At 40.4% G+C, this 17974-nt stretch overlaps 2 protein-coding genes across 2 annotated transcripts in view; both read right to left on the bottom strand.

The window, feature by feature from the left end:
• The window catches only part of tiam2a (TIAM Rac1 associated GEF 2a), a 122286-nt gene extending 118248 nt beyond the window's left edge, over positions 1-4038 (bottom strand). The window contains exon 1 of the mRNA XM_056255906.1: positions 3960-4038. The gene's annotated coding sequence lies outside the window, so the exon portion shown is untranslated. The remainder of the gene's footprint in view (positions 1-3959) is intronic.
• Positions 3236-17974, bottom strand: part of scaf8 (SR-related CTD-associated factor 8) — a 63489-nt gene continuing 48750 nt past the window's right edge. The window contains exons 4-20 of the mRNA XM_056255910.1: positions 17025-17186; positions 16771-16927; positions 15768-15898; positions 15511-15687; positions 15321-15400; positions 15105-15225; positions 13216-13347; positions 12903-13012; positions 12615-12808; positions 10938-11038; positions 10512-10625; positions 10262-10418; positions 10043-10173; positions 9625-9763; positions 6655-6720; positions 6310-6528; positions 3236-5493 (exon numbers count right to left, since the gene is read on the bottom strand). Coding sequence (XP_056111885.1) covers positions 3974-5493; positions 6310-6528; positions 6655-6720; positions 9625-9763; positions 10043-10173; positions 10262-10418; positions 10512-10625; positions 10938-11038; positions 12615-12808; positions 12903-13012; positions 13216-13347; positions 15105-15225; positions 15321-15400; positions 15511-15687; positions 15768-15898; positions 16771-16927; positions 17025-17186 — 3711 coding nt within the window. The 3' untranslated portion in view covers positions 3236-3973. The remainder of the gene's footprint in view (positions 5494-6309; positions 6529-6654; positions 6721-9624; positions 9764-10042; positions 10174-10261; positions 10419-10511; positions 10626-10937; positions 11039-12614; positions 12809-12902; positions 13013-13215; positions 13348-15104; positions 15226-15320; positions 15401-15510; positions 15688-15767; positions 15899-16770; positions 16928-17024; positions 17187-17974) is intronic.

The raw sequence follows: 17974 nt of genomic DNA, 5'->3' as shown, positions 1-17974 counted from the left end.
TATACTCGTTATCGTGGTGCATTGTGGGATTGAATGAGTGCACTCGATAACATCCACTATGGTTTGGGACACGACTACAAATTGCTGTCCCCTCAAACAGTGCCCTATTAAGGGCATGGGGTGATTTGGGACGCAGCCGAAGGCTACAGAAACTCTGCAGGACAGCGGCACTCCAGGACTGACGTTGCCTATCCCTGCTCTAATGTATCATAATTTGATATGTGAATAACTAAGGCCTATAAAATATCAACATGATGAAAACTTGCAAAAAAAAAAAAAAAACATGTAGAAGATTTGTACAAGTAAAGGCCTATATAAAAACACCCCCCCTTCAGGTCATTCTACATGTGCCTTTATGCTGTGAAGGTTTTGGAACGTAAACAACTTTTATATTGTTAGCAATATTTCAAGATGAACACTTACTGGGACTGAAGCAGCTTAGGTTTACTTGGTCATCATTTGAAAAACGATGTTAAAATGATACATCAGGCTTTCGAGGAATTTATTTAGAACACAAATTATATTGTATTGCATTGCATTATGTTTTATGGAGTCAAAAAGATTTCTGCGGATTAAACATGTTAGCCTGGCAAGAGCGAGCTAATACACCCCCCTCCAGCACTCATGCCAGCAGCACACGCTGGTTAAGCATCACACACACGGACATGTGAAGCGTGATTGATTAGCGGTGCACTGCTGAAGAGCTCATGAATCATGTGATGTCATTGAAATTGGCTTATAGCTATGCCATCAAATCAAAATACTACTGCTTTCAAAACCATATAGTAGGTACTACATTTGACGAAAGACTTACTTTATAGAACATACTTTTTTAATTTTCACAATGTATGCGTGTGATATGAATGCAATTCAGCCATAATGTTGGCATTGTTGTGACTATGGGCGCCAGTGTTGTTTCTTCCCCTCCAGTTTTTTAATGGTCTCCAGGGGCCTCATGTATAGTTAGATGTCCATTGGACACACACTTCAGGTGTTAGTAGCAGGTCATTTGGGTACTTTTCACTTACTGATTTATGAATTCTACAAATTCACACATACTAATTTCACACACTGCTTTTTGTCAACTGTATTGTATAGGAATTGTGGGTATTCATGATCACAGCTGTTGGATCTGGCAGACAAAGCACCTTTAAAGTTCTATCAAAAACAATTAAGCCGAGCTGATGTTTTAAAGAGCTGAAAAAAATACTTTCCTCACATTAAAAAGTTAATATATATACACATAAGCTTCATTAAATGAATCCATATGAATCAAGCAGTTTAATCAGATTTTTCTGAAGAGACACAATCGCATTGCATGATGAAAAGGTTTTTGAATTTAGGTTTTTATTCACATTTAAACTCCAAAGATCAACATATAATTTGAAGCACATGCATGCTCAGTAGTTTGTCTTCACTTCAGCTTAGATTAAATCAATCGATTCAAACGGGTTAGTTTTACAATGCTTTAATTTTTTGAAGCATGAAAATATTGGTTGCAAAGACTTTTTTGACAAAAATGATGCGAGTATTAAAAAAAATCTTGATTTGTGCTCCGAAGATTCTTCCAGAACCCAAAGTCTTACGAGTTTGGAATGATATTAGGATGAGTAAAGGACCATTTTCACTTTTGGGTGAACTATACCTTTCAAATAATGAACATGTTATTTGCATTTGAGCCACCGATTCCCCACTGTTTTGATAAAGCATGTATGTCTGCTTGACACAAAACGCTCATGCTTTACTAAAATACCATATTATTACTGACACACTATCCTACATTCAGTAATTAGATGAATGTCTCAGAAACTTGAATATTCATTTCAATTGCACAATGAAAATGACTTTGTTTCAATGAGCAGGTTGGTTTTAATGTCAGACTGTGAATCTGACTGATTGTTAAACTTCAGGAAATTTTTGAATTGGACACTTTAATATATTTATATAAAATTAGGCCTAAGTGCAGTAAACTAGTTGTGAAAATAGCTTCCTTTTGAACTAATTTAAAGTATGCCTGCTTTCTCCTAAACCAGTATACAAACAAACAACAACAAAAAAGCCTCATAAATTTGCTTTCTAGCTTTTTTTGTTTTTTTATTCCTAAAAAATGACTCTGTACACATCTACTTCACAATATTAGAGAACATAATGCTGGTTGACATTCTATTAAGTTCAGGGACAGCATTTATGTCTGAGTGTTGTGTGATTAAACACTAGCAGTGAATTCTGCAGCAAAACCTGGTGCAATTACACACTGATCTGTTATATTTGGAGCATGCGAGTGTGTGCCAAAGCAGAGCTGTACCAAAACTGATGTGTGCATGACATATTTCCAATGCTTTCAAGACATAAAGGGTTAGTTCACCCAAAATGAAAATGGTCATTTACTCACCCTCATGTCGTTCTACACCCGTAAGACTTTCTTTCATCTTCAGAACACAAATGAAGATCTTTTGGATGAAATCTGAGAGCTTTCTGTTCCTCCATTGACAGCTACGCAACTACCACTTTGCTGCTTCAGAAAGTTAATAAAGAGATTGTAAAACTAATCCATATGAATCGAGCAGTTTCGTCCTAATTTTCTGAAGAGACTCGATCGCTTTATATGATTAACAGATTTAATTTAGGCTTTTATTTACATATAAGCATTGATCAGCGAACATAAAAGCTCAACCGAACCTGCTTGGCACGCGAGAACAAACCTCATTGGTTCTTGCAGAAGCTCAAATGTGCTGCGTAACACGAGATTGAACCCCTCGCAATCTGTTCATCATATAAAGCGATTGTCTGTCTTCAGAAAACTTGGACCAAACCGCTCGAATCATATGATTCAGTTTTACAATCTCTTTATGAACTTTTTAAAAGTTCAAAGTGGTAGTTGCATAGGGACAGAAAGCTCTCAGATTTTATCAAAAAGATTTTCATTTGTGTTCTGAAGATGGTTTGGAACGACACGAGTGTGAGTAATTAATGACAGATTTTCATTTTTGGGTGAACTAACCCTTTAATGCGGCATGCAAAGCTGCTCTTCTGGGTAAAGGACGGAGGAGAGATCTAAATGCAAACCTCACAGCACACAGTCAATAATCTGGTGGCCGCCCAAACTTTAGATCAGTTCACAACCAAAAAACATTTCATCCCATCCACGACACTGGAGCCATTATCACTTGGCTCATGGCTTTAATGGTTTTGTGTGCAGATGGTTTCTCTCCACGATACAAAACACAGTCCTAAAGAATGTTTTAACAATCAGAGCATGTTTATTTAAAACCAAAACAGATTGCACCCAACATCCATTTTTCCTTTAAACGCCTTTTCTGAGCACATGTATTTCCATAGAAGTTTGATGAAGGAAAAATCACAGACATTTAATATTGGGATAATACATCGTAGTTAAATTTTTTTTTTTTTTGTAAGGGTTCCTTTTAAAGCAACTAAAACTTAGTACTGTTCTCACTGTATTTGATGTACGTATATTCTGCTTTAGAGACAAGAAGCACTGGACACCACAGAAGCATTCATTTCAAACTTCGCTGCTGCAGTGTTGAAAAGAAAAGACGAAACCAGCCAGTGCTGTTTTCAAGAATTCTGCAATCAATCCAAAGGAGACAGCCAGAATCCGTACACTCTTCCATAGGAAGGTCAAACCTCTTTCCCCCCTGCATTTACAATTAAGCTACATTATATTTTGGCAAGCAAGTGTCATGAGAGAAAAAAAACACACCTAGTTTAAAACAATGGGGTTGCATTAAAAACTAAAAACAGGGAATAAAATAAAATATTAAAATCCCACCTACCATTTAGATCCTCTAGTGTGAGCCGCCTAGAATGCACATACATTTGAAGCTTGAGAGGCAACAATCATTCATTAAGGTGTCTGCTATGTTCTAGCGAACTGAGTGGGTCCTGCGAGAGCTTTCATAACGATTACAGAGATGACTATACAAAATGATCTTTACCTACTGAGTGATGATTATGTTTCCTCAGTGTCAGTTTTCTCTAGCTCAGGTTCAGTCTCAGCGTTCACCTTTGGCCCAGTCTGTTTAGTGTCTGCATCCACAGATGAGGAAACACACATTTCTGGGGTCTTCTCTTCTTTCGAGGGCTCATTCTGGAAGCAGGTGGGTGTGGAGGTGCGGGATGGAGAGGGGCTACGAGAGCGCTCTGTAGCAGCCTGGGACGCAGGCTCCAAAATGTTTAATTGAGGTTTTGAATCTGTTTCCATTCCATTGATAAATGAAGCTTCCTCCTGCTCGTGACTACTTGCCGTCTCTTTAGGGGGGCTGAGGGACTTGGGCTCTGGTTTCTCCTCTGGTTGCAGTTCAGCGTCTGGTTTCGTTGGCTGCAGTTCTGGTTGAGGCTGGTGTTGGGACACTGGCGGAGACGGCGAGTTGATTCGCGCTTGTGCTTGAGGCTGAGCGAGCAGAGGGGTCGGCAGAGGGAGAAGCGGCTGAGACTTGGGTTGAGGAAGCAGCGGCTGAGGCTGAGATTGTGAAGAAAGTGGAGTCCAGCGTTCCCGCTCTTTGTCCTTCTCATTCTCCCTCTCCTTTTCGCGCTCGCGCTCCCTCTCGCGATTCCGCTCTCTGGCTCGTTCACGGTCCCGATTCCTGTCCCTCTCCCTTTCGCGGTCTCTGTCTCGCTCCCGGTTATGGCGATTGCCGTTCATTTCGGCCCTGAAGTCCATGTCCCTGTCGTCGCGGTCTTTCTGCCTTTCCCAAGGTCTGCGTCGATCGTCGTAGTCCTGGTGCATGTTGGGGTTAAAAGAAGGCCCAGTTCCACGATTCCAAGCTGGCCCTGATGAACTTCCACCGCGGCCGTCGAAACGACTCTGAAAGTTAGGGTTGGAACGCTCCTCCGGGAAACCCTTTGGAGGTCCAGCAGACATCGCCCTCATGTCTCGCTCATCAAAGTCCCCCCTGGGTGGCCCCCAGCGACTTTCTGTCCTGAAACCTCCTGACATGTTTTCTCTTCTAGCCTCTCGACCCTCGACTGCTCTCGGAGGTCGTTCTAGTAAAGGTGGTCTGGCAGGCACAGGCTCAGTACGCATCTCCAAGGGAGGGGTCTTCAACAACCCCGTGCTCTGCTTTTCTGGTGGTGGAAAGCGATAGTCCTGATCTCCCTCTTGTTGGCCCCCTACATCTGATCTGGGTGGGGTCTCGTTATTAGCCTTGGCCAGACTGTCAGGCCCAGCAGATGAGGGGTTAGGCGCTCTTGCAAAAGTGCCCTCGGCACGGTTGAATTGCTCCATATGAGGAAATGGGACACGGACATGGGCTTGGGCTTGAAGAGAAGCATCCAGTATGTTGTTGGCCTGATGTGCGAGACCGGGCTGCATGAGCAGGGGGAAGCGGCCCCCGGGGCCCTGGAGCAGGTTGGGTCGCAGTTCCAGGGGAAGTAGCCCTGCCATCCTCTGACCGGAGAGCGGGTGTGTTAGAGATGCAGACGGGTGCATTCCCAGCAGACCCATTCCACTGCGCACGGCATTCTGCATTCCTGACAAAGAAACAAGAAATGTTTTACCCAGAGTACAAGGATAAAAACAAAATGATTCTTGAAAAGTCCCCAGCATAGTACAACTTGAGGTTATATTCCATGACAGAAGCTTTATAACAGATGTGCGTGAGACAGAGCAAAGTCGTTATTCACTGAGCACGTCGGTTTACATGCACATTCTCAGACAGAAGATGCTTAAGACGACAACAGGTCTGGTCATGTTAAACCGTTTTCTTTAATCGGCGCAAGGTTATAACCAGCTTAAGCATTAAGGGATTGACACAGCTACATTTTTCCAATGGTATGTAAAAACCTAATCCTGTGTTCTGTCTGTTTTTTGAAGTGATATGGAAAGCTTCATTACTGCAGATTTAAGCGCGTCCAGCAACATTTTGGAATTAATTGGTTTTTTTAAAGCTTTACTTAACATAACTCACATAATAAATGAAACACTTGAGTCGGATACACAGGTGATATGAGGTGACAACAGTACAGAGGATTTACCAGATGTTTAATTTTTAAGTCTAAATGTTTTTTTTTTCTTGAGAAGCTGGTTGTTCCAGTAAGCTGATTTTTGGTAGTTACATAATCTCCACAGTCTCTAAAATATCATTTAGATACAAAAACTACATACGTTGAAGCATCTCAGCAGGTTTATAATACAGCACACAAGTCATATGGACTGTCAATGTATTGCTGCAAGATTCAACAAGATCCTCTTTTTTTGTTCTATAGAATAAAATAACAGTATACCGTGTGCTAGCTGCATATGACTTGTATTCACATTATGTAAAATGTGCTTATAAACCCATTTACCTTGTAGTGTTAGCTCGGCCTCCATAGTTTCTGCAGACTGAGGAGTTTTGTCTGTGCTGCTCTGCTGATGCTGTACTCCCACAGGGTTAAAGACTCCTGCCCCAGGCATTGCTGATGGAATAAAACTCCCAGGAATAGTACCGGTGGGAGGAATCATGGCTCCAAACAGAGAATCCTTGCTGTTCTCTTGAGTGGTTTGCAACGAAGGCTGCACTAGAGCTATAAAGGTGAGAGTGGGGTAAAAAACCTGTTTAGGAGCTTGAAAATTCAACCTTAATGACAGTGCTTTCACAAGAAACATTATAGGAAATAAGGATTGCTTATTTCAGAGGCTGTTTAACATACATGTCTGAGCCGAAGCAAGACTGGTTCCAACTGCTGAGGGTCCTACTCCTGGCGTGGCCATAAAACCTGTGAAAGAGAAATTACAGATATATAAATATTTGGGTAATGCTTTACAATAAGTTTCCATTAGGTTATGTTAATGCATTAACAATAAGCAATATTTTTGTTAGTTTTAATTATTCTTAATATTCAACAATATTCCTGACTCTGTTATATGAGAACTGAACTGAATGATTAAATTCTTTTTTTTGCATAGATGAAATGAACTAATTTAATAATTGATGATCTTTACATTGGAACTGAATCAACACTTGTTTCCCGTTTATCACTGTAAAGCTGCTTTGAAACAATCTGTATTGTATAAAGCGCTATATAAATAAAGGTCTCAAAATACAACTATTTATTGATAGTTCATGTTGTCTCATGTTAAATTAAATCATATTTAAAGGGCCCCGATTATGAATTTTTGAAAATGACCTTTCATGTAGTGTGAATGAAGTGAATGAAAACATCCTGCAAAGTTTTAAATCTGAAAGTGCACAGTAAATAAAGTTATTGGGTCTCATTCATGAAACACGAGCAGAAAGAATTTGTGTAAATCGTGTGTAAAGTGGTTCTGGCGTAAATTTCCGGATTCATGTTCGTATTTTCCAAATGTTAGTTGGTACGAAAGAAATCTACACCTGCTCCCAGCCACGCGTAAATAGTCAGTTTAACATCCGAACGTTTTGCTCATTAATAACTAAGGCTGCATTTTAATTCACCTTAATCGGGTACATATTTACACAGCATTTTGAAAAAATATTATATATAGTAATTACATACGGTTTTTCTTTTTACTTCTGGGACTGTTTGATTAACAGATGAAACTCTGATACGCCACTATGTAGCCTATGCTTGAAAATAAAAAGTGGTGTTTTGAATGAACTTCTGATAATAAAACTTCGATTTCTGCATCTGAGAATTTTTTCTTTTTCATTTGCTTTTGAGAAGACATGTTGAAATCCTTCGTTTGGTGTCACAATATAGGGTAAATAAATAAATAGGGTAGGCAAACATAAGCCTCGGCTTCAGCCTACTCCTTTTTTTTTTGGTTATTTCATTGTAAATTTACCAGAAAAATCAAATCAAATCAAATAACATGATGCCCATATATAGTTGTCAGTCGGATTTAATGGGCGGGATTTATGGTAATTGAGAATGAGCGTGCACGCGCGTCCCATTTACGACTGATTGGAATTCATTAACACACACACACATTTCACTATCACATCTGATGTTTACGAAGTATTTGTGAATCAGGAGAAGAGTTTTCGGGAAGGTCTCTTTACACGCAAATCATACTCATATATATGAGTATGTTTCATGAATGAGACCCATTGTCTTTATGAGTCGACTGAGTCAATGAAATTAATCGTTTTTCAAACAAGTCATAAGCTGATTCGTCGTGATGTCAAGACGAAACATTAGCATATTGCCCGCCCACTTATTACGCGCGCAGACACCAGGGAAAACTTGAACCTCAAACCGGCAGCTGATTCCTGTGGATACAGGACAGCATCATGTCGAGAAGACGGTGTGCTCTACAATGTGAAGGTAGGCTAAAGCCAGTTTGTTTTCACTGCTCAAGGACGAGCATGTGAAGAATCAGTGGTTAAAATGAATCTTTACCACTATACCACAGCAGAATAATCCTAAACTTTTGCTGTGTTCCCTTTATTTTACTGACGACTGCTTCTCAAATCTCGGAGTTAAATGCAGGATTCGCAAACCGCTTGCTCTTGAAAGATGGAGTTCAAAATACTTAGTTTTGAGTTTTATATTGTGAAGGTCTCCTGCTAACTGGCTAACTTATGTTATCACTGTCTTACTGAAATACTTCTGCTGATCAGCTGTCGTCCACTATTACCTAAAACTGTCTATTAATGCAGATTATCTGTTGTTCTCACTACTTTGAGGAAAGATTAAGCATGGAGCAAGATTTGTTTTACCAACGTTTATGTTACATCAGTCATTCATGCTAGAGCTTGGCTAATGTATACATTGCATACATGCACTGTTATTGATACAGTTTCCACGTGTTCACCACAATATATTAGAAAAATACTCAGTAAATAAATAAGTGCATGTCCATCAACAAACCGATTATTTTACTTGTACTTGTTAATGCTGATGGTGAGGTAGCAAACTGAGTAACGTTAGCGTGTCACTGAGAAACGTCCTGCTCAAGTTGTCCTTGCGATGGAGGTTCGGGTTTAATGAATAGTTCTTCCAATGTTTCATCTTCGGATTCGCGCTCGCATTGATATGGTAAAATCGACGTCATTGTTTGTCAGTCTGTTTAGTTTACGGTGTAGGAAGCCTCAGGACAAGCATAGCTGATGTTATGGCAATGGCCGTTTTTGTTTTCGACGCGCGCTGTACACGGTAAACCAATCACAACAGACTAAGCTGTCTAGCCAATCAGAGCAGAGTAGCTCGCGGAAAGGAGGGATTTAGAGGGATTGATTCATCTGACGAGTCGTTTGAAAATCATTGAAAATGTGGTGATGTGCAAATGTATATTATGAGGAAATTAAAATGTTTTTTGACCTTTGATGCATGTAAACCGTTGTAGGAGACTCCACAACAACATTAGGAAACTTTAAAATAGCATAATAGGGGCATTTAAAATTTTTGACTTTAATAATGTATTAGTAAATGTTGAAATTAACATCCATCCATCATAAACGATAGACCTAAGAACAACCTAAGATGGCTTGAGGGTGAGTAAATTATGGGGTAATCTTAATTTTAAAGTGACCTACACCTTTAACAAAGGTTCATAAATGCTTTGGAAGCATTTTTCATTGTAAGTTCATGATAACTAATGCAGTTAACTAATGTTTACAAATGTAAATATTTAAAAAAAAAAAATCTATCATACAGTTAAGTGCCTAATTACTGAATGTTCAGATTTGAACTATGTACCTGGGGGAGGCTGTGAGGTGTTGAACCCTGCCCTCAGAAAGGGTGGAGGAGGACCAAAGCCTGGCGGGGGCACTGACATGGTGACAGGGAAGGATGGAGGCACAAGGCCAACAGCAGAGACGGTCTGTGCCACTGGAATCTAAACCGAACAAAGCCATCCATGGAGAAGTAAACGGTAATGCATTATTAATTCAGCTGTCTCCCCACCCCAAGGTGCAAAATGAAAACAAGAATGCAATGGTAGTATCTCTTATTTTACTTTAAGTGGGGTTTGAACCAACAAACTTCAGTAACCAGCTTAAATCTTTAATGGCCGCACCACACCATCCCTAAAATCTAGCAAAGAGTAAGAAACCGAAATGTGTGTTTTTCCATTTGTCAGGGCATTTTCAGGCCTGAATGAGTGCTGAAATCATACCTGCATGGGCATCATAGTGACAGGCTGTGTAAAGGCCTCACTAGGTGTGCTGCTGGTTGTACTGGTTTCAGCTGTAACAGCCTGACTCGGAGTCTCTTTGACTGTCTCAGTATTCCTCTGTGATTCCCATTCTGCAACAGAAAAATAAGTAGAAGTTACATATATACAAGTTGCATAAATCTACAATTTTCAGCTCATAAACAAGGAAATTCTTCTTACCATTGTTTACAGTCTCCTGGTCAATCATGCCTCCCTCTGCAAAGTCATCCAGGTCATCCAGTTTGACCTTCTCCCAAGGAATATAAGTGACCCCAAGGTCCACATCCCAGAACTGCTTATACTCCTGTTTCACCCCTTTGTTGAGGGCCCAAGCGATCTGGAAGCAATGCAACATGTTTAAGACATATTCCCATAAGAAATTATAGAACATTACAAAAATGATAAGTCAGCGAACATTCTTCACACATACTTTAATGACCTTTGAACCAATTTTGTAGGAGCCTGTGCTCAGTTTCTGAAGGGCACGGTATGCATCCTGACGATGGACCATACAGATATAAGCACAGCCTCTGGGAGGAATCATCTGGGAAAATAAATAAAAGTATTAATAATAATAATCTAATAAAAAAAAATAAAAAATAAAAATTCATTAAAAAAAAAAAAATCATAAAACAAAATCTGAGGATCTACAAGCAAAGGTTAAATAACCTTTATTTTCAAAAGAGTACTTCAAGTTTAGGGTATTTTTAATAACACTTCAGCAAAAAATATTTATAGACCCAAGAAATGCCTCTTGGCTAGATGGCACAACTGCTCTAACTAAAATTTGAACTAATCTAAGATGCTCTCAAGTGCTCATAGTTACAGTGCTCAAAGTTACAGAAACTCAACTCACATTGATAGATTCAATCTGGCCAAACTCTTCGAAAAGGTTAGTAAGATCTTGTTGGGTGGCCTTCTTGTCCACTTGGCCAACCCATAGAGTAGTGCTGCAAACTGAAAGAGGAATCACGAAATGAACACGAGTTACAGATGTGATTTTATGGTAGAAGACATTTGCAAGAAATCTGTAACTCTGTTTAGTGAAGGAATTGAGTGTTCTAGCAGGTGTATGGCTATCTAACATTTGTGGATTAATAAATGCATTTTTAGGCCAGTGATGTATTGGCACTGAAATTTTTACAAGTAACAGTTCTGTCAACTGGCCTGACAGAACAACTTATATCGTGTAAATCTTCATAATTTTTGGGTGAACCATCTCTTTAACTCTTTAATCTCTTTAGCTTTCTCTCACAGACCAAAGCAGTAGTCAGTAAACACTAGGAGTGGAAATCTCTAGGCACCTCACGATTCGATTACGATTCAGAGGTCTGCGATTCGATGCTAAAGCGATTATCTGAATCTTTTGTATGTGTGTGTGTGTGTGACTATAAATACTTTGCTTTAAAAGTACAAAGTAATGTCCCATAAAGAATTAACGTACAATATTTTTTATTAACATTGCAAAGAACCAACAGGAAAAAAAATGTGTGCCTGAACTAGCAGCATACTTGTAGTAAATTAATAATATAACAACGACCGGTAATGTTACAGCCGAGTGTTTTTCCTCCTCTGGGTGGAAACGTGTCATATGGCTTCTCATATTTGTCGTGTTTCCGAAATATTTTAGTTTTATTCTACAAAGCTTACAAATATTGTGGCTCTTGTCCAGCTCCTTTCCCCCTTCAACTTCATAGAAGCCAAAATATTTCCACACGTCAGCTTTTAACGCGGAGGGTGTTTGGATTTCGCGCTCAGCCATCGCGTCTCTGTTATGTGCACGCCACAGGCGGTCCGGGCACTGCACTTCCGGGCTTCAGAGTTCCGTCTTTTGCGTTCCGTCAATATTGCGTTATTATAAATATATATAAAATATATATAAATGTTTTTTGTTTTTTTTTGAAAATTGATTTTTGACATTTGTGAATCGATTCAGAATCGTCCATGTCCGCATCGCGATGCATCTAAGAATCGATTTTTCCCCCACCCCTAGTAAACACGGAGGTTTGTGATTTTCCTATGATATGAACATGATTTTATACAAAGCATCCTTAAACTTAATTATGTGTTATGGACGAGACGGTTACAGGAATAGTTCACCCAAAAAATTTAATTCTGTCGTCATTTACTCTCCCTCAAGTTGTTCCAAACCTGTATGAATTTCTTTATTTTGCAAAACACATAAGAAGATATTTTCAAGAAAATGGGTAAACAAACAATTTAATCAAAATCGATTTCCAAAAGTATGGAAAATAATTACTATAGAAGTCAATGGGGGCCCCATCAACTGTTTGGTTACCGACATTATCAAAATACCTTCTTTTGTGTTCAGCAGAAGAATGAAATTCATACAGGTTTGGAACAACTTGAGGATGAGTAAATTACAGAATTTTCATACAAGTTAATGCTTACCATCAACAAGTTAGTTTGGACAGAAAGTTTCAACTTATTTGCATTAAACTTGACAGACTTAACCTCTAAAAAACGACCCTTATAAATTCAGAAAGCATAAGGTGGACCTCTGTAAACTTACCACTGAGAACCCTTGAGCGGATAGGAGGAAGCCCTTTTTTCTGCCGCTCCTTTTCTCTTTCCCGCGCTCGTCGCTCACTAGAATAAGAACGGGAGGACTTCCTCTTTCTGTCCCTCGACCGAGACCGCGATCGCTTCCTGTGTTTGCGCTTCCGAGACCCTGAACGAGATCTTGACCTCCTTCTCTTAGGTGACCTGGGAATAAAGAGGTTTTCACAAGAGAGCTCTTTACCTGTGACTGAAAACTGGAAATGAGGCAAGAGCTATTTAACAACAATGCTACACCAACCTGGACCGAGATCTTGAGCGTGTTCTTGAACGCGTGCTGCTGGTTTTCTTCTCCTCAGCTTCAAAGAGCTCCTCATCTATAGTATCCTGTCCCTCATCAAGATCCATGTCCTGCAAAATACACATATTAAAATGGTGTTCCAACTATCTGTTTGTCACCTCTCCTCCATCATTAATTAATCAGTAAGCATGACAAACATCCAACAGAAGAGGCTATTTCTAAGTCATCTAGTGAAACATCGCCTTTAAACTACTGTCAATACATGACTAACATTGACTTTTCCTTCCAACTATGGTTTGATATCTGATCTTGCCTGTTGTTGGTTATCAATGGATTCATCCATTTTTGCTTCTTGTTCTGGGAGCTGTGGTGGGGCACTGCTTTGGCCAGGAGGGGCAGAACTTTCGGGACCAAAGATGGCATCCTGGGCCTCCATGGACATGGACTGTCAAAAGTAAAGTGCATTAATAAGTATCAAGGTGAGAGAAAGAGATTAGAGATGCACCGATTCCAATTTTCTAGGCCGATCCCGATTCCGATTTTTCCTCGAGTTTGACCTGCCGATACCGATTTTAGCCGATTCCGATTTCATTTTTTCTAACCACTTTACAGCACACACAAATATTTATTTTCTATCTTCTCTTTAAAATAGAACATTTTGCATAGAAAATTTTTTTTAACAGATAATCACTATAAAATAGAACTATATAAATTACTCCTGGAGTGGGAAATTCACACACATCTAAAGTGCAGTGTTATGGAAGAACCATTTCCTTTTCACATCCAATATCCAACTAAAACAATTTGATATTTAGCAAACTAAACTTCTGTATGAAAACAGGTAATGACAATAAAATAATATATAAATAACAAATAAAAATAAAATAAATATTGCCTTGCAGTATAAAGATATTTCTCTCTCTCACACACACACACAGGCCTATTGCAATCACTTGTACATCAATGGCAAGTTATATTTCTCACACAGTTCTTCTCTCATCTGACACATGTCCAGCCAAGCTAAACAGGACAAGTGGGGCATGTGCAGGGAAACGATTGGGAAATAATAAAAACAAGTTTAAATGGGTAAATTTTCTATAAATATTTTTGTCTCTTCATTTTCTTTCTGACATAGCCTAGCCTACTTCAGTTCTTGTTAAAACACACCACCAGACATGCAAATTCTCTGCATTTTGGGCACTTTTTGGATGAAATCATTTATTTTGTCCATCAAAAGAGAGCTTTCACTTAAATTGAGCGCAGCAAAAATGGACTCGATCGGCGCTGAAACCCGCGCTTCACTGCTGCTCACGCGACGCCCCTGCTCGACCGACGCTCACGCGCGGCTCCGGCTCCCGGTGTGAATGCACTCATTGATTAACATGCACGCCAAACAAAAATAAAACGCGCTGCTCCCGCTTGCGGTGTGAAACGGCCGTAATTCATGAGGTTTCCTACATGTGCGCGTTCCGTGTGCACGTGTGATGCTGATGTTGCGCGATGTTAATCATGCGGCGCCAGAGTGCATTTGACCGGCATAAAATCGGATTATGTCAGACTGACCGGCCGGTCGCCGATCATGGCCGATCACGTGAAAACCGGCCGATTCCGGTCACCAGCCGATCAATCGGTGCATCTCTAAAAGAGATCAGTGTTTTCCACACAGACTACTTCGTGGCGGTGCGCCACAGAATCAACACCGGCCGCCACATTATACGTTTCGTTATTCTTTTTTTTTTTACGCCATTTAAAACACACAGTGTATTCGTTCAGCTGCATTCCTTTCCCTGCTCTCCCTCCCTCCGTCTCTCTCACTCACACACACACACAGCCCTCCCCTCCGTGCACACCGCGTCTGTCTATAAGGCGGCGGACTGGACAAAAGCGAAGTGAACTCCGCGAGCGAGCGACACTGCGCGAGAGAGACCAAGTGTGTCTGCGCACGAACAACAGTGTGCTAGAGAGAACGAGTGTGTCCGAGCATTAGTAAATTGGTACATTGTAATATATACTATATAAGAGGCATGGAAGTTCGATTATAACTTCTTATTAAATAAACCAAAATCCAGTGTTACTCGTCTTACGAATTATTAACGAAGGAATTATTTTGTTATAATTTTGTTATAGTTTTGCACAAATCTGTAATGGAAACACGCCTAGTAATAACACATTATGTAAAGAAAGAACCATGATTTTAAGTACCTTCTGTTGATGCTGCTGGTGCTCCATTAGCTGTTTCTGAAACTGCTCAAGGTTTTGCTGCTGAAGATGCTCGGCCAGCTGATGAAATATCGAGTTATTGATGGAATCTGACACCACAGGTCTGAGAGAGACAGTAAGAACATGACTTAAAAAAATAAACAAAACAGGGAACAGCTTTTTCTTGAAAATGACATACAAAAAAACAAACAAACATACAACTGAGATGACGTAGCATCTTTCTTAGTATCCTCGCTGTGTTCCGACTCATTCCCGAAATCGAACTGACCCAACAGCTTCTACAACACCACAGAATGACCAATAAGAAAAGAGAGTTCAACTTCACAATGGATAGTGTAATGCAAGGATTAAACCTTTTCAGCCAGTAGTGCTCCTAAAAGCCCCTCACCTTGTTAAAGGAGGAAACTCTCTGCTCCAGCGGGTTGAGTGTGTTGGCTGCTGCGGCTGCGGTGAGCTGTGCGGTGAGGGCCTGGAGCTGAACTACCAAACCTGCATCCAGCGCCTGTAGCAGAGAGGGCTGAGGCTTCTGCTGCTGCATCTGCAGGCTCTGGACCAGCTGCTGCAACTACAAACACACATACACACACCTGTCAGAAATACAGCTGTGCAGAGAACACAGTGTTGTCAGTGGAGGAGAAAGCTGACCTGCTGGCCTTGAGGACTCTGTAAGATCTGGGCAACCGCTGCCACTGTGTCTGTGTTGGAGATCTGAGACGCCCAGTCGGGGAGACTATGTTGCACTATGTTGGCTGGAGTGGCTGGAGTTGCAGGGGTTCCTTTACGAAGTAGGAGAAAATATACAGATTTAAGAATGCTTTCAAATTTTTAGGAATACTTAGATTTTTAGGTGAGGTAGACATGGTGAACATGGAACGACATGACAGAAACGAGAGAAAATGGATGGAACAGACTTTTAAACCAGTCGTCATGATCAATTGTCGCCTCAAGGTGTCAGCATAAACTAGATGCTAACAATTCAATCAGAATTTTGAGTGGTAGGGCAACCTTGTGTGATTGACATACTGAAAAGGAGTTCAGAGATCCTGAACGGATACGCTTAGCCTCGAAAACCACGCTGAAGCGTTATTTGAGATAGTGTAGGTTTAGTGTGCATCAAGGGCACTGAGATTTGCCATCTTCCTGTTACGTGCACGCGCTCTCAAGTGGCCAAGACCACAAGTCTGGGTATTTGGACAGGCCCATTCAACTGTTGTTTTGTATTACTTGTAATTGGTTTCTTTGTTCTTATTTTATCACATACGGTTTACTTCAGTCAGCTTGAGTTTGATGATATTAAAACCTTATTTAAAGCAAAAATAACTATAATGTGATCTATATTATTTTTATCGTGAAATAAAAGTACTCGTATCATAATATAAGATTTTGGTCATATAGCCTACCCCTAAAAGAATATATTCCAGATTGCCAGAATATTTTTTTCTGTGTGTTTTTTTTTGCAACCATTCTTTGCAACCAGGGTGGGTAAATGAGTAGGGAGGGATTATAAGTACACCAAAGAGTCCCTGCATATTTGGACTCTAGTCTGTGCAAATGATTTCTCTGAATGTAAAACCTGTTGCCACAACAGTGCATTGTCCCACAGAGAAGAGGATGCATTCCTGTGTAGAATGCAGAGTGTATAAATTACCGGGAGTAGTGCTGTTGACTGGTGCAGCACTGCTGGCAGAGACGGGCGTAACACTGGGGGGCGGGAGTCCTGCTGCCATGTCCAGGAGAGGCTGGATGATGTCACTCTTAAAGACACTGTTTTTCTGCCATAGGTTGAGCACACGGACAATCTTGCTCTGCAATACAAACATTGAAACTGGGAAATAAGCAAAAGGGAAAATAGTCTAGACAAGAGCTTTACCATTTGATTACAGTGATGCGACAAAAACACACCTTGTCATCTGTTGGGCAGCGGTAGAGGCTTTGGAACGTGCTAATGATGTTCTTACTAAAGCGTGGAGCGAAAACATCTTTCTCTTGACCAAACTGGTGACGGGACTGCCGTACAATGGAGTCGATGACATACAGACCAGGAACTTTGTACTCTGGCTTGCACTACACACACAAAAGTGAAAAAAGTAATAAATAATGAAAGAGGGTGCAAAGGGTCCAGGCTCAAAATACTCACACATTATATCATTTTTACAGCCAGTGATTTCCCATGCAATATGAATTACAACCATTAGCTTTATACACAGCAAGGTAAACCACACCAAGCTCCTGTGTGCATTGTGCTTGTGAACTGGAAGCGCAAAAGGCTTTTTCACGTAAGGCTGACATATACATGGATTTATAAATATCTTGTTTAATTCTAGAAGTCTTTGGTGCTCTTTTGTTGGCAAGTTAAAGGGGGGGTGAAATGCTATTTCATGCATAGTGAGTTTTTTACACTGTTAAAGAGTTGGATTCCCATGCTAAACATGGACAAAGTTTCAAAAATTAAGTTGTACGTTTGATTGAGTATTTCTGTTCTCAAAATACTCCTTCCTGGTTGTCACAAGTTACGGAAAGTTTTTTTTGAGTATGGGCGCGCATGACGTCAGATGCGCCGGAATTTCCTTATACGGTCCTAAGGGCACTTCTCTCGGAAGGGCGCGCGCGCAGCTGTAGAGCGATAGCCGTAACCTATGCCCATCAAAGCGCTGTGCATCGGCTGCGCTGCAATATGTCACCAAAGAAGTGTGTTTTCGGTTGCCAAGGCAAGACAACACTGCACAGATTCCCAAAGAATCAAGCGTTAAGGGACCAGTGGATGGAGTTTGTTTTTCCAGAACATCAACACAGTTGTGCAAGTGTTCTTGTTTGTTCCATGCATTTCGAGGATGATTTTTTTTTTTATAAAC

Source organism: Rhinichthys klamathensis, unplaced genomic scaffold, assembly GCF_029890125.1.
Source record: "Rhinichthys klamathensis goyatoka isolate OS25496 unplaced genomic scaffold, OSU_Roscu_1.1 h1tg000123l_1, whole genome shotgun sequence".
NCBI classification, from domain to species: Eukaryota; Metazoa; Chordata; class Actinopteri; order Cypriniformes; family Leuciscidae; genus Rhinichthys; species Rhinichthys klamathensis.
Note: the sequence above shows the minus strand (reverse complement) of the source record. Positions and strands in the feature narration are given on the sequence as shown.